The sequence below is a fragment of the Salvelinus namaycush genome, chromosome 18, assembly GCF_016432855.1.
Source record: "Salvelinus namaycush isolate Seneca chromosome 18, SaNama_1.0, whole genome shotgun sequence".
NCBI classification, from domain to species: domain Eukaryota; kingdom Metazoa; phylum Chordata; class Actinopteri; order Salmoniformes; family Salmonidae; genus Salvelinus; species Salvelinus namaycush.
In genome coordinates, this window is record NC_052324.1 from 10,959,393 (window position 1) to 10,984,555 (window position 25,163).

Below are 25,163 nucleotides of genomic sequence, written 5' to 3' on the forward strand. Positions count from 1 at the left end.
ACGGGTTCTGTCAGTTCCATAGAGATAGAGGCTTAACTTTATCTGCCATTATAGCGTCTGACTCAACCTCAATGGCGCTGCCCATGCTATCTCCATTTTAACGTAGTACATTTTCTTCTTCACGATTGGCTGATCCTTCCTGATGACCCGGTTGGACATGACTCCAGGTATTCAGGAGGGATCAGCCAATGACGATGCAAGTCACACCCAGTTGACTACGTTAAAATGGTGGAAGCCCTCAATGGAGCTGCCCGTGCTAAAATTGCCTTTTGGCCACTAGAGGCCTCTATCATTCTCTATGGTCAGTCCTCTATTAATGTCGTTACTATCTGCAAAGTTTGATTGTGTCACATGCTGGTTTATACTGTGCACACCCGAAGCACCCCAATCTGTCAGTCGACTCTGACGTTTGGGTTGTGAGCATGACTATCAATGCGTCCTTTTCAGAAACAGTTTGTTTTACGATCATTTTATCTATAAAAAAAACATGAGTACCCCCTCCAAGTCCTTCTCCAACATGCTGGTTCAAAGCTTTGCGGAGGTAAGTGCATTACAACTAGTCAGACGCATCGAAAATCGCTGTCAAAATTCACGTGAATTACTTTATTACTACCAATATGTAATGATTTATTGATTTACTTTTGTTTCTCAAACTTAAGGATATTGTTCATCTTTGAGATCAATATTACTTTCTGAAAGTTAAGGAGACAGGATCGAACAACTTGAATTTCTTTATCACATCTTTGACTGATTTACTTGCATTGCCTGATTTTGGAGTCATTTCCCTCTGATACTGGGGGTTTAATGGTATGCTTACTGCCCAGGGTCTGTCCTCTGTTTAGTATACACTTTTTTTCAGCAGGCTTATATATATATATATATATAAACCTGTTTGAGAGGTAAACATTATACAGCATTAGTGGGAAAGCAAGAGCATGCTGTGCATGCAAGGGTAATGGTCGCCTGACATGCAGAAGGTATACTGAATTATGATTTGTTATGGACTACTACAGTAACTACAGAACTTGTTTGGTTTACACAAGAATACACTGGCTTTTGTCTATGTGTTGCAGGACCAGGCTGGGGGAGCCCTGCATGAAGACTTATCTTTTAGAATGTGTGGAGGATGAATGGGCAACTGGGTATGGTTGTAGGTGCCAGGGGCACCGGTTTGTGTCAAGAACTGCAACACTGCTGAGTTTTTCACACTCAACAGTTTCCTGTGTGTATCAAAAATGGTCAACCACCCAAAGGACATCCAGCCAACTTGACACAATTGTGGGATGCATTGGAGTCAACATGGGACAGCATCCCTGTGGAACGATTTCGACACCTTGTAGAGTCCATGCCCCAACGAATTGAGGCTGTTCTGAGGGCAAAAGGGGTGCAACTCAATATTAGGAAGGTGTTCTTAATGTTTTGTACCCTCAGTGTGTATGTATATGTATGTACATTTCATTACAAATGTATGTGAATACCCCTTCAAATTAGTGGATTTAGCTATTTCATTCACACCCGTTGCTGACAGGTGTATAAAATCGAGCACACAGCCATGCAATCTCCATAGACAAACATTGGCAGTAGAATGGCCAAGCTCTGACTTTCAACGTGGCACCGTCATAGGATGCCACCTTTACAAGTCAGTTTGTCATATTTTTTCCCTGCTAGAGCTGCCCCGGTCAACTGTAAGTGCTGTTATTGTAAAGTGGCAACATCTAGGAGAAACAACGGTTCAGCCGCTAAGTGGTAGGCCACACAAGCTCACAGAATGGGACGGACGAGTGCTGAAGCGTGTAAAAATCGTCTGTCCTGCATTGCAACATTCACTACCGAGCAACGGCAGCCCAATAACTTCATCGGGAGCCTCATGAAATGGGTTTCTATGGCCGAGCAGCGGCACACAAGCCTAAGATCACCATGCGCTTGCTGCCTTTGGACTCTGCGGCAGTGGAAACATGTTCACTGGGGTGATGACTGACATTTCACCATCTGGCAGTCCAACGGACGAATCTGGGTTTAGCGGATGCCAGGAGAACACTACCTGCCCGAATGCATAGTGCCAACTAAAGTTTGGTGGAGGAGGAATAATGGTCTGTGACTGTTTTTCATGGTTCGGCCTAGTCCCCTTAGTTCCAGTGAATGGAAATCTTAACGCTACAGCATACAATTACATTCTACACGATTCTGTGCTTTCAATTTTTTTGGCAACCGTTTGGGGAAGGCTCTTTCCTGTTACAGCATGACAATGTCCCTGTGCACGAAGCGAGGTCCATACAGAAATGGTTTGTCGAGATCGGTGTGGAAGAATTGACTGGCCTGCACAGAGCCCTGACCTCAATCCCATCGAACACCTTTGGGATGAATTAGAACGCCGACTGCGAGCCAGGCCTCAGTGCCCGACCTCACTAATGCTCTTGTGGTGGAATGGAAGCAAGTCCCTGCAGCAGTGTTCCAACATCTAGTGGAAAGCCTTCCCAGAATAGTGGAGGCAGTTTTATCTTATCAAATTGGTTATGTTTTATTATTTTATTGTGTAGTAGATCATATGGGTTGCGAGTTTTTTTCTCTCAGACAAAGGTCATAGCTTTCTAGGGGGGAAACAGGACATTAATAAAGTATTGCTGTCTTGCTAGATTGATGACTAAACCCATAGCTAAACAGTGTAAAATGGCTGTCAGCTCAACTGGTTAATCTTAACTAACAGTAAGTTGAGACCCTGACTGACTAAGTGGGGGGCTTGTTCCTAGAAAAGGCACTGATTATACACATACTATACGCTGCTCCAATGACAGGGTTCTGCAGAGCCTGATGGTGTTCCTGCCTGTTCGGGGAGTAGGTAGGTTCTAGAATTGTCTGGGTCAGATCGCTGCCTCTGGTCTTCATCTCTTCTCAGTGCGGAGACATGGGTCATGTTCAGTAAGGCAGAATGTTTTTGTAGCAGAAAACAAAATGTGTTATTGGACAAAAAAAAGTAGTATCTCCCTTTTTTTCAAAACATTTGCTCCCTACTGAACACAACCCTGGACTTTTGATCTACTCTTCCATAATAAGGTCTGGTAAGCAGTACCATAGTAAATGAATAAATACATACATATTGTCACATACACATGAAATGTGTTTTACAGGGTCTGCCATAGTAGTACGGTGACCCTGGAGCAAATTAGGGTTGAGTGCAATAATCCTCCCATCTTTTTTTAAAACTCCACTTGACAGGAACCTACTCCACTGGCACCTATCATGGGCCATACAGCTTTGATACCTTCTCACACAGGAAATCATGCCTGCTCAATCACCTACTTGCATTACCCACCATATGAGGATCACAATCTGTCTCTTATGACCTGGGCCAGTAGCATTTCCCAGAAGAGCCAGGCCTGGTGCCAGATAGTGACCGTGTGTGTTGGAAGACGGAGCCCTTTTCACAATACTGAGCTGGACCGGGCTGAGCTATACTACGCTTGCTTGGTTACACATCCACCACAGTTGTTGAAACGATGTTGGAAAACCCAGTGTGAAATGAGGATATCTGAACCTACAGTTCTGAGGACCAGTTGTAATATGTCTCCAATATGACCTTCAGCACTTCACATTTGAGATGTAGAAGATAATGGTAATGTGATGAAAAAATACATTTATTTACTGCAGTATCGGATGATAGCCCGTTTGTAGAAATGCTATACAAGTACATAGGTTTATGATCATTCAATATGGAGTCTCATCTGTTTTCATTAGAAAAGTGTACTTTCTGATGCCAAGTGATAAAACTAGTCATTAAGTTCTTTGAAATACTTGATAAAGAAATTGTATTTAAAGCTTCTTGTGATACAACCTGTGCTTCATATACAATACAGGATTATAACTTGTGCGCTTCATTACAAATTTAAACTTAATTTTATAGTATCCTGTTCAAAAATGGTTGTTGCATCAATTTAAAAAGTGTACCACATGACATTAACAGTAAAGTGTCAGTACATTTAGATTTTGCCTCTAGCGAAGTCGAATTTGGATTCAAGTCTTTATTTGAAATGTAGGAAAAGTTCCATCACGAGATACAGTATTTAAACTTGGACCCATCGAACTGTCTTTCACATAAAACAATGCCGATGATTTGATTAATTCAACCTAGAAGCAGAACAAAGGTTGTTCCACAAAGGTCCCCGGTTTGTTCTTTCACGTGTAGACGTGTGTCACTCAGGTCTCTTGTAGATCGTCTCCTCGTTGCCTTCTTTCATGGCTGTGTACCTGGCCACTGTGAACAGGTAGTCGCTCAATCTATGGGAAGACGCGAGGTAAATGATTATCAACAAGAGTACACCACTTCCTTAAACGCATGATAATACATCTGCACATTTATACCTGTTCAAATATTTGGCAACATCAGGATCGGCCTCACCTGACCGCACAATAGGGGAAACACTGGAAAGATAAGACAAGTGTTATGGCTGTTTCTGGGGCTTTGTTCAGGATCACAATGTTATACAGTGTTGGGTCTAAACAACCGTATGATTCGTTGGAACTCACCTGCGTTCTGCTCGGCGACACACTGTCCGTGCTATGTGGAGGGCCGCACTGCTCTTTCCTCCAGACTAACCGGACAGAGAAGTTCAGATAAAACACATCAAACCAATATGCATAGACAATGTATTCACCCACAAAGGGACCTTATGAATAACACCAATATATACAGTGCATTCAGAAAGTATTCAGACCCCTTGACAATACTTTCAAGGTAAAACAGCATTAGGCAGATGAGGTACTGTGATTTGTGAATCCATGTGTAAAGCAACTCAATGCATGTGTATGGACTTGTACTACAGTGCATTTGGAAAGTATTCAGACCCCTTGACTTTTTACACATTTACATTACAGCCTTATTCTAAAAGGTATGAAATTCTTTCCTCAATCTACACAAAATAACCCATACTGATGAAGCAAAAACAGGTTTTGAAATTTTTGCAAATGTATTACAATAAAAAAAACATTCCTTATTTACATAAGTATTCAGAACCTTCACTATGAGACTCAAACTTGAGCTCAGGTGCATCCTGTTTCCATTAATCATCATTGATGTTTCTATAACTTGGAGTCCACCTGTAGTAAACCCAATTGATTGAACATGATTTGGAAAGGCACACACGTCTATATAAGGTCCCACAGTTGACAGTGCAAGTCAGAGCAAAAACCAAGCTATGAGGTTGAAGGAATTGTCTGTAGCACTCAGACAGGATTATGTCGAGGCATAGATCTGGGGAAGGGTACCAAAAAATGTCTGCAGCATTGAAGGTCCCCAAGAACACAGTGGCCTCAATCATTCTTAAAATCGAAGAAGTTTGGAGCCACCAAGACTCTTCCTAGAGCTGGCCCCCCGGTCAAACTGAACAATCGGGGGAGAAGGGCCTTGGTCAGGGAGGTGACCAAAAACCCTGACCGAGCTCCAGAGTTCCTCTGTGGAGATGGGAGAACCTTCCAGAAGGACCACCATCTATGCAACACTCCACCAATTAGGCCTTTATGGTAGAGTGACCAGACGGAAGCCACTCCTCAGCAAAAGGCACATGACAGCAAGCTTGGAATTTGCCCAAAGGCACCTAAAGGACTAAGACCATGAGAAACAAGATTCTCTGGTCTGACGAAACCAAGTTTGAACTCTTTGGCCTGAATGCCAAATGTCACGTCTGGAAGAAACCTGGCATCATCCCTACAGTGAAGCATGGTGGTGGCAGCATCATACTGTGGGGTTGTTTTTCAGTGACAGGGACTGGAAGACTAGTCAGGATCGAGGGAAATATGAACGGAGCAAAGTACAGATGAAAACCTGCTCCAGGGAGCTCAGACTGGGGCGAAGGTTCACCTTGCAACAGGACAACGACCCTAAGCACACAGCCAAGACAACTCGGGAATGGCTTCGGGACAAGTCTTAATGTTCTTGAGTGGCCGAGCCAGAGCCCGGACTTGAACCCGATCGAAACATCTCTGGAGACCTGAAAATAGTTGTGTAGCGACGCTCCCCATCACACCGATCTGCAGCTTAAGAGGATCTGCAGAGAAGAATGGGATAAACTCCCAAAATACCCGGTGTGCGAAGCTTGTAGCGTCACACCGAAGAAGACTCGAGGCTGTAATAGCTGCCAAAGGTGCTTCAACAAAGTACTGACTAAATGGTCTGAATACTTATGTAAATGTGATTTGTTTTTTTTTATACATTTGTACATTTATACACTTGTAGTACAAGTCCATACACATGCATTGAGTTGCTTTACACATGGATTCACAAATACAATTACAGTACCTCATCTGCCTAATGCTATTTTACCTTGAAAGTATTGTTAGCTCATGTATTTGGAATATGAACCCCTAAGCCTCTCACAATTCCACGTCACATTATAAATAACATTTCCGTTTTCTAAAAGGTTCATCCAGTGTGTGAGTGCTTACAGGTAATATGAAGTTTGTCAGTGGTGGAAGCTTCTCTGTGAACTCATCAATCCAGCTTTCAAGGTCTGCCACTGGTTGGGAACTGAACTTTGTTTTTTCTGTTGGCAAGAGTGAGAGAACATAGGACAATGATAAAACCATTGACTGGGGTAAGCTGTGTGGAATGATTCTTCAAAATAATTTACACAAAGCCATTTACTTATATGAATTTCTCGTGCAGATGACTGAGGTGTGGCAATGTTGGATCCCACATCTTGTAAGACACACTGAATCTGTGTGGGGTTAGAAGGGTAAACATTGAGTAAAAGACAACGTTCATCATTACTCTCCCAAAATGAACTGAAAAAGTTACAACTCAGACCTTGTCCAGCTGATCTGTGAATGTATGGCCTTTGTCGATACAAAACTCTCTGGCCAAGCTGTAGAAGACAACACAAAACGGTGAATAAATTCAGTAAGGGGGAACCAAGCATAATACCCAATAGAAGGAATGGACATTAATCACATTACCCTATCGCTGATGACAACTCATCCGTTGCTCCCAATGCTTCAAACACATGATCTTCCTTGGGTCTTCTCTCTCCAGTGTAAGTGCTAGAGAAACCTTTGGCAATGACAGGAAGACGATAAACAAAACGTTCCTTGTTGAAATCACCATATGATGTGCAATGACTTGCTTGCATACTCACCTTTATCACCAGTTTTAGTGTATATTTTGGGGATCCTGCTTTCTCCATCGGTTTTGGAGACATAACTTTACAGGAGAAAAATATAATCAAGAGCTTTATGCTAGCTTGGCTATCAGTGACAGGCAAGATCATTTCAGCTGTCTGTCTGTAAGGACAATATTATTGGCTAGCATAGTTAGCCGTCATCTACAACAATTTCAGGTGCGTTTCTTATCCCATTCTCTTGCACTACCTGTGTGACTAGTACTAACGTTATATGTGTAGCAGAGGAGGCTGATGGGAGGAGCTATAGGAGGTCAGGCTCACTGTAATGGCTGTTATAGAATAAATTAAGGGTATCAAACATATGCAAACCACATGTTTGACTCCGTTCCATTTATCCAATTCCGTCCATTAATGGAACCCGTCCTCCTATAGCTCTTCCCATCAGCCTCCACTGATGTGTAGCTAACTGTGTCAAATAACTTTGGCACATAGCTAGCTAGCTACCAAACAAGATAAAATATTTGTATAAGAAGCGATGGTCCATACAGCTACCTTCTTTCTGATCCAAATGATGTCTTTGTCCAATTCACAGCTAAACATTTGCCAGTACTTGTTAGGATACAACGTAGGTGAGATGGTTTGGTAATCATTGAAGCCATGTTTACATAAAATAAAAACGCGCGTTGTGCCTCTTGTTTATCGGTGGTATCCGTATGTGACTGGGATGGACATATTGTCGCACGACCAATGGCACGAGGGAGAGAGTAGGATGTTGATTGGCTAGCAAAAGATCTGTACATCTCACCTCTAGCGCTGATTGGACATGAAGCAGAGATATGGCCCGTTGGCTGCGTGCGTTGTGTTGACAGTTCACTGTCGCATGATGTTTCCAATATTATTCCGGTAGCAAGCTATTTAAGTGGCAACAGCTTCATACTGACGTTTTATCCATTTTAAAAAATACATCGGGATTGTGTATAGACGACCCCTCATCATTCGGAGTGGTTGAGGTATTACTAATAATAGCTAGAGAACGTTTTCTTGGCGAATTGTCTGGAGGCTAGCTAGCTAGTTACCTTGCTAACAACTAATAATTTACTTAGCAAATGCGCTGTAGCAAAACGTAGCCGGCTATCAGAATGCAAATCAAGGAATGTATCATGTCTGCACCTGGGAAAGCTATCCTCCACGGAGAACACGCTGTCGTGCATGGCAATGTAAGTACAGTAACGTTGGAGCTCAGTATAATCAGTGGACCACCTAGCTAGCGCCTGCCTTATTCCACACTTTGTGTTACAGCCTGAATTCAAAATGTATTCAAAATAATTTCTCCCCCATCTACACACAATACTCCATAACGACAAAGTGAAAACATGTTTAGACATTTTAGCAAATGTATTGAACGAAATAGAGATCTCATTTAAATAAGTATTCACACCCCTGAGTCAATACTTTGTAGAAGCACGTTACAGTTTTGAGTCGTCTTGAGTATGTCTGTATAAGCTTTGCATATCTGGATATGGGGATTTTCTCCCATTCTTCCTTGCACATTTTCTCAACCTCTTAAGTTAGATGGGGAGTGGCCGTAAACAGCAATCTTCAAGTATTTCCACATATTTTCAGTGAGATTCAAGTCTGGGCTTTGGCTGGGCCTCTCAAGGATTTACACATTCTTGTTCTGAAGCCATTCCAGCCTTGCTTTGGCTGTGTGCTTGGGGGCATTGCCCTGTTGGAATGTACATATTTGCCCCAGTCTAAGGTCGTTTGCACTCAGAAGCAGTTTCTCACCAAGGATTTGCCTGTATTTGGCTCCAGACATTGTTACCTATCCCAGTCCCTAACAAAGAAAAGCATCCCCATAGCATAATGCTGCCACCACCGTGCTTCACGGTAGGGAGGGTATTAGATGGGCTTTGCATTCAGGTCAGAGTTAAATTTGTCTCATCAGACTAAATTACTGAAGAGTTTGACATTAGGTTGCTTCTTGTGTAAATATTTTCCATATTTGTATATATGGAAATATATATATACTTCCATATATACACTGCTCAAAAAAATAAAGGGAACACTTAAACAACACAATGTAACTCCAAGTCAATCACACTTCTGTGAAATCAAACTGTCCACTTTGGAAGCAACACTGATTGACAATAAATTTCACATGCTGTTGTGCAAATGGAATAGACAAAAGGTGGAAATTATAGGCAATTAGCAAGACACCCCCAAAAAAGGAGTGATTCTGCAGGTGGTGACCACAGACCACTTCTCAGTTCCTATGCTTCCTGGCTGATGTTTTGGTCACTTTTGAATGCTGGCGGTGCTCTCACTCTAGTGGTAGCATGAGACGGAGTCTACAGCCCACACAAGTGGCTCAGGTAGTGCAGTTCATCCAGGATGGCACATCAATGCGAGCTGTGGCAAAAAGGTTTGCTGTGTCTGTCAGCGTAGTGTCCAGAGCATGGAGGCGCTACCAGGAGACAGGCCAGTACATCAGGAGACGTGGAGGAGGCCGTAGGAGGGCAACAACCCAGCAGCAGGACCGCTACCTCCGCCTTTGTGCAAGGAGGTGCACTGCCAGCGCCCTGCAAAATGACCTCCAGCAGGCCACAAATGTGCACGTGTCAGCATATGGTCTCACAAGGGGTCTGAGGATCTCATCTCGGTACCTAATGGCAGTCAGGCTACCTCTGGCGAGCACATGGAGGGCTGTGCGGCCCCACAAAGAAATGCCACCCCACACCATGACTGACCCATCGCCAAACCGGTCATGCTGGAGGATGTTGCAGGCAGCAGAACGTTCTCCACGGCGTCTCCAGACTCTGTCACGTCTGTCACGTGCTCATGTGCTCAGTGTGAACCTGCTTTCATCTGTGAAGAGCACAGGGCGCCAGTGGCGAATTTGCCAATCTTGGTGTTCTCTGGCAAATGCCAAACGTCCTGCACGGTGTTGGGCTGTAAGCACAACCCCCACCTGTGGACGTCGGGCCCTCATACCACCCTCATGGAGTCTGTTTCTGACCGTTTGAGCAGACACATGCACATTTGTGGCCTGCTGGAGGTCATTTTGCAGGGCGCTGGCAGTGCACCTCCTTGCACAAAGGCGGAGGTAGCGGTCCTGCTGCTGGGTTGTTGCCCTCCTACGGCCTCCTCCACGTCTCCTGATGTACTGGCCTGTCTCCTGGTAGCGCCTCCATGCTCTGGACACTACGCTGACAGACACAGCAAACCTTTTTGCCACAGCTCGCATTGATGTGCCATCCTGGATGAACTGCACTACCTGAGCCACTTGTGTGGGCTGTAGACTCCGTCTCATGCTACCACTAGAGTGAGAGCACCGCCAGCATTCAAAAGTGACCAAAACATCAGCCAGGAAGCATAGGAACTGAGAAGTGGTCTGTGGTCACCACCTGCAGAATCACTCCTTTTTTGGGGGTGTCTTGCTAATTGCCTATAATTTCCACCTTTTGTCTATTCCATTTGCACAACAGCATGTGAAATTTATTGTCAATCAGTGTTGCTTCCAAAGTGGACAGTTTGATTTCACAGAAGTGTGATTGACTTGGAGTTACATTGTGTTAAGTGTTCCCTTTATTTTTTTGAGCAGTGTATATTGTATATATCTTTTACCTTATGCCCTGTCTTTCACATGCCTTTTTGTAAACTCTAGGTGTGCTGTCATGCCTTTTTCTCAGGAGTGACTTCTATCTGGCCATTCTCCCATAAAGCCCAGATTGGTGAAGTGCTGTAGAGACTGTTGTCCTTCTATCAGGTTCTCCCATCTCAGCCAAGGAACTCTGTAGTTCTGTCAGAGTGGTCGGGTTCTTGGTCACCTCCCTGATCAAGGTCCTTTTTGCCAGGTTGTTCAGTTTGGTTGGATGGCTAGCTCTAGGCAGAGTCTGGGTAGTGACATATTTTTTCAATTTCTCAATGATGCAGAACACTGTGCTCTTGGAAATGTTCAACACTCTAGATATTGTTGTATACCCTTCCCCAGATATGCCTCATCACAATTCTAAGTTGGACCCGTTCCGAAATGGACCTGAAGACAACTAGACCTGGTCGGATCCAGATCCGTTCAGATCTGATTCGAGTGAGGGAAGCAGCAGAATTGTTTTATTTTTTATTAAAGGGAGAGGATGGATGGAGGGAGAGAGAGAGGTGCCGCTCTAGTAGGCAGGGAGGGGCCGTACTGTGAGCGAGTGACACGGGGGGGAGGAAGCGAGAGATGAGACGGCAACCAACCAAGCCGACTCGCGCTATAGTAGGCTAATATCTGCCATAGCTAGATTATTTATCACCGTATGATTACGTAGTATCTGTCTTGACTGGATCAAACCGTGAGAAGTTAGCTAGGTAGGCTAACTGAGGCTGCAGTGCATGCACTTTCTAATCCTAGAGTTACAAATAACTCCATTCAGAATAATAACTAGCAGCCTACCTGTTGGCTCTTGGTAATTGTAGCTTATCCTTCTCCTTTAACTTATAATTTCGTCAATTTAATTCCATCTTCCATTGATTAGATATCTCCTAACTTTTGCAACACACGGAGCGAGGCTCTATGACCATAGCCTATTGCCGCTTTGATGACTCATGGCTTGGCCAACAACAAGCTACACGCTCCAATCTTGTAAAAAGCAAGAGCAGCAGCATAAATGATACCATTTCTCTCTTGCTCTCTACTGCAGCAGTCACGTTCGGATCCTGCCGGACAAGTCAGTCAAAATTACACATACCTTAGACCCGTGACGATCATATCAAATCCAACCCAGACCTGTGAAATTATTTAGAATTCTGGATCCGGATCCGCTCCGGTCCAGGATTGGGTCTCGGGTATTCATATACAGGGGGATTCGTGAAGAGCTCTACTCTACATCTCGCTGCAGTTGGGTTGCAATGACTGTGGGCGGAGTGTACCTCCGACTACATCGAGTCGCTGTCAGTCGATATGGGGAAACAGTCGGTGGTTGTATTTGATTAATGGTTTATAAAAAAATATATAGATTTCAGCAAACAAAGGCGCACAGCTACAGAGGACAATCATAGGTAGAATTAATATTTTTAGAAGTATCGACTGACACCGACTCGACGTAGTCGGAGATACAGTCCACACACTTGTCTACCACTCAACTCCATTGATGTGTTGTAACTACATCGCGGAGTTGAGAAACCCTCAGCTAGCCAGTGAAGAAGAATTATTTGCAAGAATCAACAAACACAATTTGAGCCTAAGGGTGTTTTCACACTTGGTCCCTTTGACAGTTTTTGTGAACTCAGTGCTGTTTGCTTACATTTTTGTGCAGTGTGAACACTCCAAATGGACTCAGACCCCTCAAAAGAACCCCTGAAGCGAACCGAATGGAGACCATCTGAGTTCGGTTCGCTTTAATTCCTTAGTCCGGTTCCCTTTAAGGCAACGTGAATGCAAAGCTCCCCAGGGTCGCTTGTCATTATTCCCGCACCACACACTAGACTACTGCAACACTGTTTCACCTGCCATAAACCCTTACATTGGTGCCACAAAAGATAGAAGATGGTGATGTGCAGTTTCGCGGGAAAAAATGTGTAGCTTTTTCTTCCTATTAATTGAATATCGGTCATTGGTGGAATTATCGGCCAATACCGATATAGCGCTAAAAAGCCAATATCAGCCGATAATATTGATGAACCTATATATTGGTCGGGCTCTATGTAAAAGGACCCATGAGCACCAACGTGAAGTTTCTAGGAGCATGTCAAAGTGGGTGTCAAATAAAAGCTAAGAGTTATTTAAAAAAAATATATATATATAATATTAAGGCATTCTTGTCAAACAGTTGGAAAAGGATTCTTAGAAAACATCTACCAGAAAGTCTTTAAGGTATTTTAAATACATAAACATAAGAATGTTGAAGACCCCTGTCAAACTAATATCAACACTTATATTTAGTTTAGGATACTTTTTTCTGACACCGCCTAGTATATTGGTCCTGGATGGCAGTTACCATAACAGGTGGTGACGCAACCGGTCAGGATGCTCTCGACCGGTCAGGATGCGCTCGATACTGCAGCTGTAGAACTTTTTGAGGATCTGGGGACCCATGGCAAATCTTTTCAATCTCCTGAGGGTGATGTGGACACCAAGGAACTTGAAACTCTCAACCCGCTCCACTACAGCCCTGTCGATGTTAATGGGGGCCTGTTCGGCCCTCCTTTTCCTGTAGTCCACGATCAGCTCCTTTGTCTTGTTCACATTGAGGGAGAGGTTGTTGTCCTGGCACCACAATGCCAGGCCTCTGACCTCCTACCTATAGGCTGTCTCATCGTTGTCGGTGATCGGGCCTACCACTGTTGTCATCAGCAAACTTAAGGATGGTGTTGGAGTTGTGTTTGGCCCTGAAGTCGTGGGTGAACAGGGAGTACAGGAGGGGACTAAGCATGCACCCCTGAGGGGCCCCGGTGTTGAGGATCAGCGTGGCAGAAGTGTTGTTGCCTACCCTTAACACATGGGGGCGGCCCGTCAGGAAGTCCGGGATCCAGTTGCAGAGGGAGGTTTTTAGTCCCAGGGTCCTTAGCTTAGTGAGGAGCTTTGTGGGCACTATGGTGTTGAACGCTGAGCTGTAGTCAATGAACAGCATTCTCACATAGGTGTTCCTTTTGTCCAGGTGGGAAAGGTCAGTGTTGAGTGCAATTGAGATTGCGTCATCTGTGGATCTGTTGGGAATTGGAGTGGGTCTAAGGTTTCCGGGATGATTGTGTTGATGTGAGCCATGACCAGCCCAGTGCTACGGGGCGGAAGTCATTTAGGCAGGTTACCTTCGCATTATTTGGCACAGGGACTATGGTGGTCTGCTTGCAACATGTAGTTATTAGACTCGGTCAGGGAGAGGTTGAAAACGTCAGTGAAGACACTAGCCAGTTGGTCCGCGCATGCACTGAGTACACGCCCTGGTAATCCGTCTGGCCCCACGGCCTTGTGAATGTTGACTTGTTTAAAGGTCTTGCTCACATCGGCTACAGCGAGCGTGATCACACAGTCATCCGGAACAGCTGGTGCTCTCATGTGTGCTTTAGTGTTGCTTGCCTTGAAGCGAGCATAAAAGGTAAGCGTGCATCACTGGGCAGCTCGCGGCTGAGTTTCCCTTCATAGTCCGTAAACCCTGCCACATCCGACGAGCGTCAGAGCCGGTGTAGTATGATTCAATCTTAGTCCTGTATTGACGCTTTGCCTGTTTCATGGTTCGTCTGAGGGCATAGCGGGATTTCTTATAAGCGTCCAGACTAGTGTCCCGCTCCTTGAAAGCCGCCGCTCTAGCCTTTAGCTCGGTGCAGATTATGCCTGTAATCCATGGCTTCTGGTTTGGATATGTACAGTACCAGTCAAAATTTAGGACAAACCTACTCATTCCAGGGTTTAAATGTATTTTTACTATTTTCTACATTGTAGAATATTAGTGTAGACAAACTATGAAATAACATGGAATTATATAGTAACCAATAGTGTTAAATATATTTTAGGAGATTTTTCAAAGTAGGCACCCTTTGCCTTGATGACAACTTTACACACTCTTGGCATTCTCTAAACCAGCTTCATGAGGTAGTCACCTGGAATGTATTTCAATTAACAGGTATGCCTTAAGTTCATTGTCTCAAACGCATTAAGAAATTCCAATCAGTTGTGTTAGGTAGGGGTGGTATACAGAAGATAGTCTTTTACCAAATAGGGCTAAGTCCATATTATGTCAAGAACAGCTCAAATAAGCAGAGAAATGACAGTCCATCATTACTTTGGCTGACTTTCATGTCTTAATCTGGAAAATGTCAACAACTTTGAAAGTTTCTTCAAGTGCATTCGCAAAAACCATCAAGCGCTATGATGAAACTGGCTCTCATGAGGACCGCCACAGGAAAGGAAGACCCAGAGTTACCTCTGCTGCAGAGGATAAATTCATTAGAGTTAACTGTATGCCAGATTGCAGTCCAAATAAATGCTTCACAGAATTCAAGTAACAAGCACATCAACTGTTCAGAGGAGACTGTGTGAATCAGGCCTTCATGGTTTAATTGCTGCAAAGAAACCACTACTAAAGGACACCAATAAGAAGAAGAGACTTGCTTTGGCCAAGAAACACGAGCAATGGACATCATCAGACTGGTGGAAATTTGACATTTTCAACCGCTGTGTCTTTGTGAGATGCAGAGTAGGTGAACGGATGATCTCCGCATTAGAGGTCGACCGATTATGATTTTTCAATGCCGATACCGATTATTGGAGGACAAAAAAAGCCAATACCGATTAAATCGGCCGATTTATAAAAATAAAAAAAAGGTTTTTTAAATACACACACATTTTTGTAATAATGACAATTGCAACAATACTGAATGAACAATGAACACTTATTTTAACTTAATATAATACATAAATACACACACGCACACAGCTCTGAAGTGACAATGATATTGAAGAGTCTGCTTAGGAGACAAATACTCTCAACTGTTTGAATAAAAATAGAGTTTAAGTTACCTGTGATGAATGTTGAAAACAAAAACTTTAATTTCTATATGCAGGAAATCCTATTTTAATAATGGGCATGGTAAGAATTTACAACCAAAGTGCGAGTCATAATTCCCATGACACCTAGCAAAATCTGAAAAGCGGTTCCTTCCTTTATTCCATAGGATATTTTTAGATTCACTTAAAATAAGGTCTGTGTTTCGTGTAGGCTTACATCACCGTGCCAATTTTATAACTGTGTAGATATCCATAGGACAAGGTAACTCTGATCAATATTGGCTAAATACACTGCTCAAAAAAATTAAGGGAACACTTAAACAACACAATGTAACTCCAAGTCAATCACACTTCTGTGAAATCAAACCGTCCTCTTAGGAAGCAACACTGATTGACAATAAATTTCACATGCTGTTGTGCAAATGGAATAGACAAAAGGTGGAAATTATAGGCAATTAGCAAGACACCCCCAAAAAAGGAGTGATTCTGCAGGTGGTGACCACAGACCACTTCTCAGTTCCTATGCTTCCTGGCTGATGTTTTGGTCACTTTTGAATGCTGGCGGTGCTTTCACTCTAGTGGTAGCATGAGACGGAGTCTACAACCCACACAAGTGGCTCAGGTAGTGCAGTTCATCCAGGATGACACATCAATGCGAGCTGTGGCAAAAAGGTTTGCTGTGTCTGTCAGCGTAGTGTCCAGAGCATGGAGGCGCTACCAGGAGACAGGCCAGTACATCAGGAGACGTGGAGGAGGCCGTAGGAGGGCAACAACCCAGCAGCAGGACCGCTACCTCTGCCTTTGTGCAAGGAGGTGCACTGCCAGGGCCCTGCAAAATGACCTCCAGCAGGCCACAAATGTGCATGTGTCTGCTCAAACGGTCAGAAACAGACTCCATGAGGGTGGTATGAGGGCCCGACGTCCACAGGTGGGGGTTGTGCTTACAGCCCAACACCGTGCAGGACGTTTGGCATTTACCAGAGAACACCAAGATTGGCAAATTCGCCACTGGCGCCCTGTGCTCTTCACAGATGAAAGCAGGTTCACACTGAGCACATGTGACAGACGTGACAGTCTGGAGACGCCGTGGAGAACGTTCTGCTGCCTGCAACATCCTCCAGCATGACCGGTTTGGCGGTGGGTCAGTCATGGTGTGGGGTGGCATTTCTTTGTGGGGCCGCACAGCCCTCCATGTGCTCGCCAGAGGTAGCCTGACTGCCATTAGGTACCGAAATGAGATCCTCAGACCCCTTGTGAGACCATATGCTGACACATGCACATTTGTGGCCTGCTGGAGGTCATTTTGCAGGGCTCTGGCAGTGCTCCTCCTTGCACAAAGGCGGAGGTAGCGGTCCTGCTGCTGGGTTGTTGCCCTCCTACGGCCTCCTCCACGTCTCCTGATGTACTGGCCTGTCTCCTGGTAGCGCCTCCATGCTCTGGACACTACGCTGACAGACACAGTAAACCTTTTTGCCACAGCTCGCATTGATGTGCCATCCTGGATGAGCTGCACTACCTGAGCCACTTGTGTGGGTTGTAGACTCCGTCTCATGCTACCACTAGAGTGAAAGCACCGCCAGCATTCAAAAGTGACCAAAACATCAGCCAGGAAGCATAGGAACTGAGAAGTGGTCTGTGGTCACCACCTGCAGAACCATTCCTTTATTGGGGGTGTCTTGCTAATTGCCTATAATTTCCACCTTTTGTCTATTCCATTTGCACAGCAGCATGTGAAATTTATTGTCAATCAGTGTTGCTTCCTAAGTGGACAGTTTGATTTCACAGAAGTGTGATTGACTTGGAGTTACATTGTGTTGTTTAAGTGTTCCCTTTATTTTTTTGAGCAGTGTATATGCGAAGATTAAAAAAATTGTAGAGTGGATTTATGAAAATATGTTGACAAACGTTACCTTATCCTAGTGAGATTGACACGGGTATCAAAACGTCGAGGCGGTTTAAGCCTGCACGAAACACAGACCTTATTTGAAGTAGATCAAGACATTCTCTATGGAAGACATGAACGGTAAAATAACGAAGGAACCCCTTTCAAATTCAGCCGCAAGTTATTACAGGAATTATAACGCGTCGACTATTTCTCTCTAAACCATATACCTTTGACTAATCCGGAAACTATCACCTCGAAAACAAAATGTTTATTCCGTTCCGTATTTTATCTAACGGAATAATCATCATCCATGAGTCTAAATATTCCTGTTACATTGCACAACCTTCAATGTTGTCATAATTACGTAAAGTTCTGGCAAATTAGTTCGCAAAGAGCCAGGCGGCCCAAACTGTTGCATATACCCTGACTCTGCGTGCAATGAACGCAAGAGAAATGACACAATTTCACCTGGTTAATATTGCCTGCTAACCTGGATTTGTTTTAGCTAAATATGCAGGTTTAAAAATATATACTTGTGTATTGATTTTAAGAAAGGCATTGATGTTTATGGTTAAGTACACATTGGAGCAATGACAGTCATTGATTGATTGTTTTTTATGAGAAGTTTAATGCTAGCTAGCAACTTACCTTAGCTTACTGCATTCGCTAACAGGCAGGCTCCTCGGGGAGTGCAATGTAATCAATGCAAGATTGGATCCCCCGAGCTGTCGTTCTGCCTCGTTTTTCCTAGGCCGTCATTGGAAAATAAGAATGTGTTCTTAACTGACTTGCCTAGTTAAATAAAGATTAAATAAAGGTGTAAAAAAAATTATAAAACTTGGCAAATCGGCGCCCAAAAATACCGATTTCAGATTGTTACGAAAACTTGAAATCGGCCCCGATTAATCGGCAATTCCGATTAATCGGTCGACCTCTACTCCGCATGTGTATTTCCCACCGTGAAGCATGGAGGAGGTGGTGTGGGGGTGCTTTGCTGGTGACACTGTCAGTGATTTATTTAGAATTCAAGGCACACTTAATCAGCATGGCTACCATAGCATTCTGCTGCGATACGCCATCCCATCTGGTTTGCGCTTAGTGGGACTATCATTTGTTTTTCAACAGGACAATGACCCAACACACCTCCAGGCTGTGTAAGGGCTATTTGACCAAGAAGGAGAGTGATCGAGTGCTGCATTAGATGCCCTGGCCTCCTCAATCCCCCGACCTCAACCTAATGGAGATGGTTTGGGATGAGTCAGACTGCAGAGTGAAGGAAACGCAGCCAATAAGTTCTCAGCATATGTGGGAACTTCTTCAAGACTGTTTTAAAGCATTCCAGGTGAAGCTGGTTGAGAGAATGCCAAGAGTTATTCCAAAGTACAATTCTGACGGGATTCGTTTTTTTCCAAACTGCCCCCTGTAATTATATATATTTTTCAATAAATTGACAGTTATGATGAAAGTGTCGCGATAATATTTGAATTGAGGAAGTGTGATCATAATCATTAGGATATTTTGGCGTTCCGCATTAAAAGACGTCCTAAATGCCCCCCAGCCTTTAGATGTGAGCTAAACAGCGCACTTGCACTTGATATGCATTGTTAGGCTATGAATGAGAAAGTGAACTTGTCATTTCCAATTGTTTAGCTCAGTTTTATGCTGCTTTGCGATCTATTAACAGCAAGGGTTGCATTAAATAGGCCCTTTTTTTATGATGCATTTGGCATGTTCAATTAATTCGTACAAAACGTATAAGCAAAAGCATTCACTGTGACAGTTGATACATGTAGGCCCTTCATACAGTGCATTTGGAAAGTATTGACTCCATTTTTGTTATGTTATTCTAAAATGTATGATTATTTTTTTTTTTTACACATACTACCCCATAATGACAAAGCGAAAACAGGTTTAGACATTTTTGCAAGTAAAAAAAAAAAAGAAATACCTTATTTACATAAGTATTCAGACCCTTTGCTATGACACTCAATTGAGTTCAGGTGCATCCTGTTCCCATTGATCATCCCTGAGATGTTTCTACAACTTGATTGGATTCCACCTGTAGTAAATTCAATTGATTGGACATGATTTGGAAAGGCACACACCTGTCTATATAAGGTCCCACAGTTGACAGTGCATGTCAAAGCAAAAACCAAGCCATGAGGTTGAAGGAATTGTCCGTAGAGCTCTGAGACAGGATTGTGTCGAGGCACCGATCTGGGGAAGGGTACCAACAAAAATTATCCTGCATTGAAAAACACTATATATTTTGAATGAAGCTGCAATAGGCTATTCAATTGTATTATTTTCTTACAGTAGTGTATTATCCGCAGTAAAACAAAAACTTTACCTCAGGCTACACTGTTTCTTAAGATCTGTCAAAAAACCATCATGCATAGTCACACTGTTACTACTGCCTACACCTTAGCTAGCGAGCTTAGATTTCTACTGCATCAACGGATTCGCAAGAAATAGTAATATTGTGCTGGGAGCTGTTTCAGACGATCAGGCCTGTCAACTTATTGCAGACTACATTTTGACACCTGAGCCAGAGAGTGTGTCCATCAGCAACTCCAGACAGCACAGACACCGAATCAGACGAGCTCACCGACGTTGAGGCCAAGCCCCTTGAGGAGGCAACCGAGGAAGACCACCCGTTAATGTTGGATCTTTCAATTACGGTGCTTCAGTCGGTCGAGGGGTAATATGTCAGTGATTCTGGACAAGAAATTGAAAAGGTTCGTGAGTTCAGGTGCACTTGCAAGTCCAATGAAGGGAGGCCCTGCTATTTGCTTTTTACCCCCGAGGAGATGGTCGAGACGTGACCAGTTTTAATGAGCTCACCAATGGTAAGTGCTTGACATTCAACTATTAGTCAAGTTTAGTTTGCTGTGAGTGAGTAATTTGTACTGTGTGTGTGATGAGACAAATAGACTGACTAGCTAGCTAGCATATTAAAGCCGAGAGAGAGACCTTCAAATATTTGCAGTAACTTATTCGACCTGTGTGTGTGGTGAGTGCTTATATTTGTCCTAAAGACAGGTTACATAAATGCATGAAATGGCCATCAATAACATGATCAAATACCTTCATATCAATACTAGTAAAACTGTGTACTGTTTGTGTGTTCACGTATGCATTTGAATGAGTGCAGGTTATGTGTAATTATTGATATTTGAAAATGTATTGGCTAGAATAGATGGCGATGACTGAATGTTAAAGAATTATATTGTTATCTTACTTTTCCAGAGGAAAAACAAGTAGCTTTTTCCAAGAACCTCTGCAAGAAAATGTTCAGCTCTAAAAGGGGCAAACAAACAGAAAGGAAACATCAGAGGACATCATATTTTCTTGATGGCAAGCAAATCTGAAGAGAAACATTCAAGTTCCTACACTTAAGTTTTCTTTAGAGTAATACAACTTGATGTTTTCTGTTATTATTGGAGCTGCAACAGTGTTAATGAGGTACTTAAGGAAGAATGAGTAGTAGGCTGTATCATGAATAGAAATAAGAGCTCAGAATACATGGTTCCTTTCAGCACATATTAAAGGCATGTTTTAAGTCATTTATTTTCTGGTTTCAGAATTTCTACAAATAAGCTGACAGCAGTGATAAAGTTCTACAATGAACATGGTGTGGTTCCAAGGAAGAAGTAGTGTGGTGGTCGTCTCGCCAGCAAACAGGTGCTGCACTACGAGGACATTCAGCGAATCGTCCACTATGTCAACAACTTCGCCAATGTCCACGCGATGCCGCTCCCAGGATGGATCCCTGGATTTAAAAGGGGCAGACATCCGGGTGCTACTGACAATTTCAGACCAAGTCCTCTGTGTGGCACAAGTACAAAATATTGATGCATGAACTTGGGTGTTTTCCTGAATCTTGATACTTGGAATTGTATCAAACGTTCGTCAGCTCAAGCCAGTGGACCAGCGGCAAAGACTCCCACACAAATTGGATCCAAAAAGAATATCAGTCCTTACTCTCTGGGGATGTGTGTGGACATATTTTCTTTAACATTTCTCATTTTAGTTGCTGCTTAGAGAGACCAGAGCTTACTCTGACCCTTTTTAGCTCTCATCCTCTTCTCTGTTTTAGCTCTCTTCAGATGTCCCCGGGCACAGAGTAAACTACATGTCAGACTGAAACAATTTGTTTGAGTATAGCCTATACACATTCTGCGACATGTATTTTATAAAGAGGTGTTATTTAACGCGCTAATTATTTATCCTACCAAGCCTTCTCCCCGAATGTAATCTGACATGGAAAAAATAAGGGTCACAACCATGATATGTGCGAGGACTAGATGGGGATGTGCACGCATTTGTCTGCACATGCATGTGCACATGCACCACGAACGCGTGCACACCTCATGTAGTCCTCACACATATGTTGTGAACATGTGCAGTATGAGTTTCTCTGTCATACATACTGTATGTGCGTGTATGTGTGTGAAAATAAGTGAATGTAGCCAATATATATCTGTTGCGTGTATGTGTACAAACGTGTATATATACATGTGATCGTGTATGCATATTTGTGCACAACAACGATGCTAGTTAGAGCAAGATGTAATTTTGTGTGTGTAAGAAGAAGAACACGGGCACGTCATGTCAATGGATTTCATGGTTTGGTGATATTCCGCATGTAATAGCACTAATGGAGGCTGCATGGGGAGGATGGATCATAATAAGGGATAGAACAGAGTGAATGGAATGGCTTTAAACGCACAGAAACCATGTGTTTGATATGATTCCGCTCCAGCCATTACCTCGAGCCCATCCTCCCAAATGAAGGTGCCACCTACCTCCTGTGAATGGCACGTAACTCGCTTGATATTTGGAGTAGAGAGATCATGTTGGTCTCATAAGGAAGCTAACGTTCTCCTCTTTCCGGCACTGTATTAAACTCCATGTGTTTTGGGGTCAATGTGACTGATTATGATACAGCAAGTCACTTTACCCTAAATATGCTAATTTCAAAGTTGATTCCCACAAAAACTATTAATTAACTTAAAATCGGTCCCTCCCAAAGATTATCTATTGCCTCAGCGAACAGACTGTGTGAATGGGGCTCTGATGGGCAGGCTCCCGGTTCTCTCTTGAACTATGCCATTACTGGTTAAAGAGACAGCGCACACTTTTATAAATTAAGCTAATTTCTATTTAAATGTTGATCACTCCAATAAAACAAGTTGCAAATTGTTTCATCTGTAGCCCCATGAAATCAGCCAAAACAAGCTCCGTAATGCATGCACACACTCATACATTTACATTTACATTTTAGTCATTTAGCAGACGCTCTTATCCAGAGCGACTTACAGTAGAGTGCATACATTTTATTACATTTTTACATACTGAGACAAGGATATCCCTACCGGCCTAACCCGGACGACGCTATGCCAATTGTGCGTCGCCCCACGGACCTCCCGGTTGCGGCCGGCTGCGACAGAGCCTGGGCGCGAACCCAGAGACTCTGGTGGCGCAGCTAGCACTGCGATGCAGTGCCCTAGACCACTGCGCCACCCGGGAGGGTGATGTTTGAATATGTGATTCATGTTTGAATATGCATTCACATGTTTAGTGAATAGGCCTAGGCTACATCTTGATTTACCCAGTTTATCAATAAAGATTTACCATTCACTGAACAGAAATATGAACGGAACATGTATGTTGGTCCCATGTTTCATGAGCTGAAATAAAATATCCCAGTAATTTAACATGCACACAAAAAGCTTATTTCTCTAAAATTGCTTGCACAAATTTGTTTACATCCCTGTTTAATGAGCATTTCTCATTTGCCAAGATAATCCACCTGAGGTGTGGCATATCAAAAATCTGATTAAACAGCATGATCAATGCAAAGCGGCACCTTGTGCTGGGGACAATAAAAGGCCACTTTAAAATGTGCAGTTTTGTCACACAACATAATGCCACAGATGTCTCAAGTTTTGAGGAAGCGTGTAATTGGCATGCTGACTGCAGGAATGTCCACCAGAGCTGTTGCCAGAGAATTTAATGTTCTTTTCTCTACCATAAGCCGTCTCCGTCATTTTAGAGAATTTAGCAGTACGTCCAACCAGTCTCATAACCGCAGACCACATGTATAGCGTCTTGTGGGCGAGAGGGTGCTGATGTCAACATTGTAAACAGCGTGTCCCATGGTGACGGTGGGGTTATAAAGTATGGCCAGGCATAAGCATTTTATTGACGGCAATTTGAATGCAAAAATACCGTAAAAAGATCCTGAAGCCCGTTGTAAGGCCATTTTTTAAAAAAGGTATCTGTGACTAAAAGATACATATCTGTATACCCAGTCATGTGAAATCAATAGATTAGGACATAATGAATTTATTTCAATTCACTGATTCCCTCATATGCAATGTAACTCAGTCGAATCAGTTACATTGTTGTTTATATTTTTGTTCATAATAACTATACTATACTATACTATACTATTATGTTATGTAGTTAGATTGGTAAAAACAAAGTTCAATTGATTTTATGATTCACTAATGCATTCATGGCTGCCTCTGAAAAATGTTGACGTAAAAAAAGTATAATTTAATGATATTGAACTCAAAAGAAGCCCAACAATTGAACAGAGCGTTAGCTGAGTTTGTCTGGATCATTCTGTTTCTTTTTTTTGCCTTGGTATTGTGTTGTTTTTTTTAGTATCGTGATACTAAACCTTTGGTATCTAAGTCAAAATTCTGGTATCGTGACAGTAAAGAAAAGTAGAGTTCAGTACAGTGCACAGTAGATTTATAACTAAACCAAGATAGACCAGTACCTGTCATTTCCAGTGGGAACAAATTAGTCCTAGTGGGCAGAACAAGCAAGGAGGTGGGCAGAGCCAAGCATGCGCTAGCGTGATTGGTAGTGAGTGGAATACTCACTAGTGAGTGGAATACTCACTACCATATTTGGTAGTGAGTGGAAATGCCAAGCTGATGCTTCACATTTATACAGTACCAGTCAAAAGTTTTAGAACACCTAGTCACTCGGGTTTTTCTTTATTTTACTATTTTCTACATTGTACAATAATAGAGGTTAAAACTATGAAATAACACATGGAATCATGTAGTAACCAAAAAGTGTTATACAAATTAAAATATTTTATATTTGCGATTATTCAAATAGCCACCCTTTGCCTTGATGACAGCTTTGCACACACTTGGCATTCTCTCAACCAGCTTCATGGGGTAGTGAAATGGAATGCATTTCAATTAACAGGTGTGCCTTAAGTTAATGTGTGGAATTTCAACAAATTTGTTGTGTTGTGACACGGTAGGGGTGGTATACAGAAGATATACAGAAGAAGCCCTATTTGGTAAAAGACCAAGTCCATATTATGGCAAGAACAGCTCAAATAAGCAAAGAGAAACGACAGTTCATCATTAATTTAAGACGTGTTATTTCATAGTGTTGTTGTCTGCACTATTATTCTACAATGTAGAAAATAGTAAAATATTGAAAAACTCTTGAATGACTAGGTGTTCTAAAACTTTTGAGTAGTGTACATCCAGTGAAATATCTGTCTCGTTGTTCAATCTGTGGTAGGGATGTGACAGGTACCATTTTTCTTAACGTTTAAACAGCCAGTTTGTTCAAGTTTTAACCATAAGAAAAATCCTAAAATGACGTGAGTCAGATATGATCCTGCGTTTGACCGCTAGTT

The 25,163-nt window shown here is 42.8% G+C and overlaps 2 protein-coding genes across 3 annotated transcripts in view; one reads left to right on the top strand and one right to left on the bottom strand.

Annotated features, from left to right (window-relative positions):
- Positions 1-3,611: 3,611 nt before the first annotated feature.
- Positions 3,612-7,816, bottom strand: LOC120063074 (corrinoid adenosyltransferase-like). Of its 2 annotated transcripts, none has more exons than XM_039013207.1 (9): positions 7,662-7,816; positions 7,125-7,189; positions 6,946-7,039; positions 6,797-6,854; positions 6,635-6,707; positions 6,436-6,533; positions 4,522-4,586; positions 4,394-4,416; positions 3,612-4,272 (listed from the first exon to the last, which is right to left on the bottom strand). In XM_039013207.1, the coding sequence occupies exons 1-9, from the start codon at positions 7,766-7,768 to the stop codon at positions 4,268-4,270; spliced, it is 588 nt and encodes a 195-aa protein (XP_038869135.1). In that variant the 5' UTR covers positions 7,769-7,816; the 3' UTR covers positions 3,612-4,267. The 2 variants fall into 2 exon arrangements, with proteins under 2 accessions (XP_038869135.1, XP_038869134.1); XM_039013206.1 differs by having other exon boundaries at positions 4,357-4,416.
- Positions 7,817-7,964: 148 nt separating this feature from the next.
- Positions 7,965-25,163, top strand: part of LOC120063075 (mevalonate kinase-like) — a 30,323-nt gene continuing 13,124 nt past the window's right edge. The window contains exon 1 of the mRNA XM_039013208.1: positions 7,965-8,326. Within this exon, the coding sequence (XP_038869136.1) occupies positions 8,249-8,326 (78 nt within the window). The 5' untranslated portion in view covers positions 7,965-8,248. The remainder of the gene's footprint in view (positions 8,327-25,163) is intronic.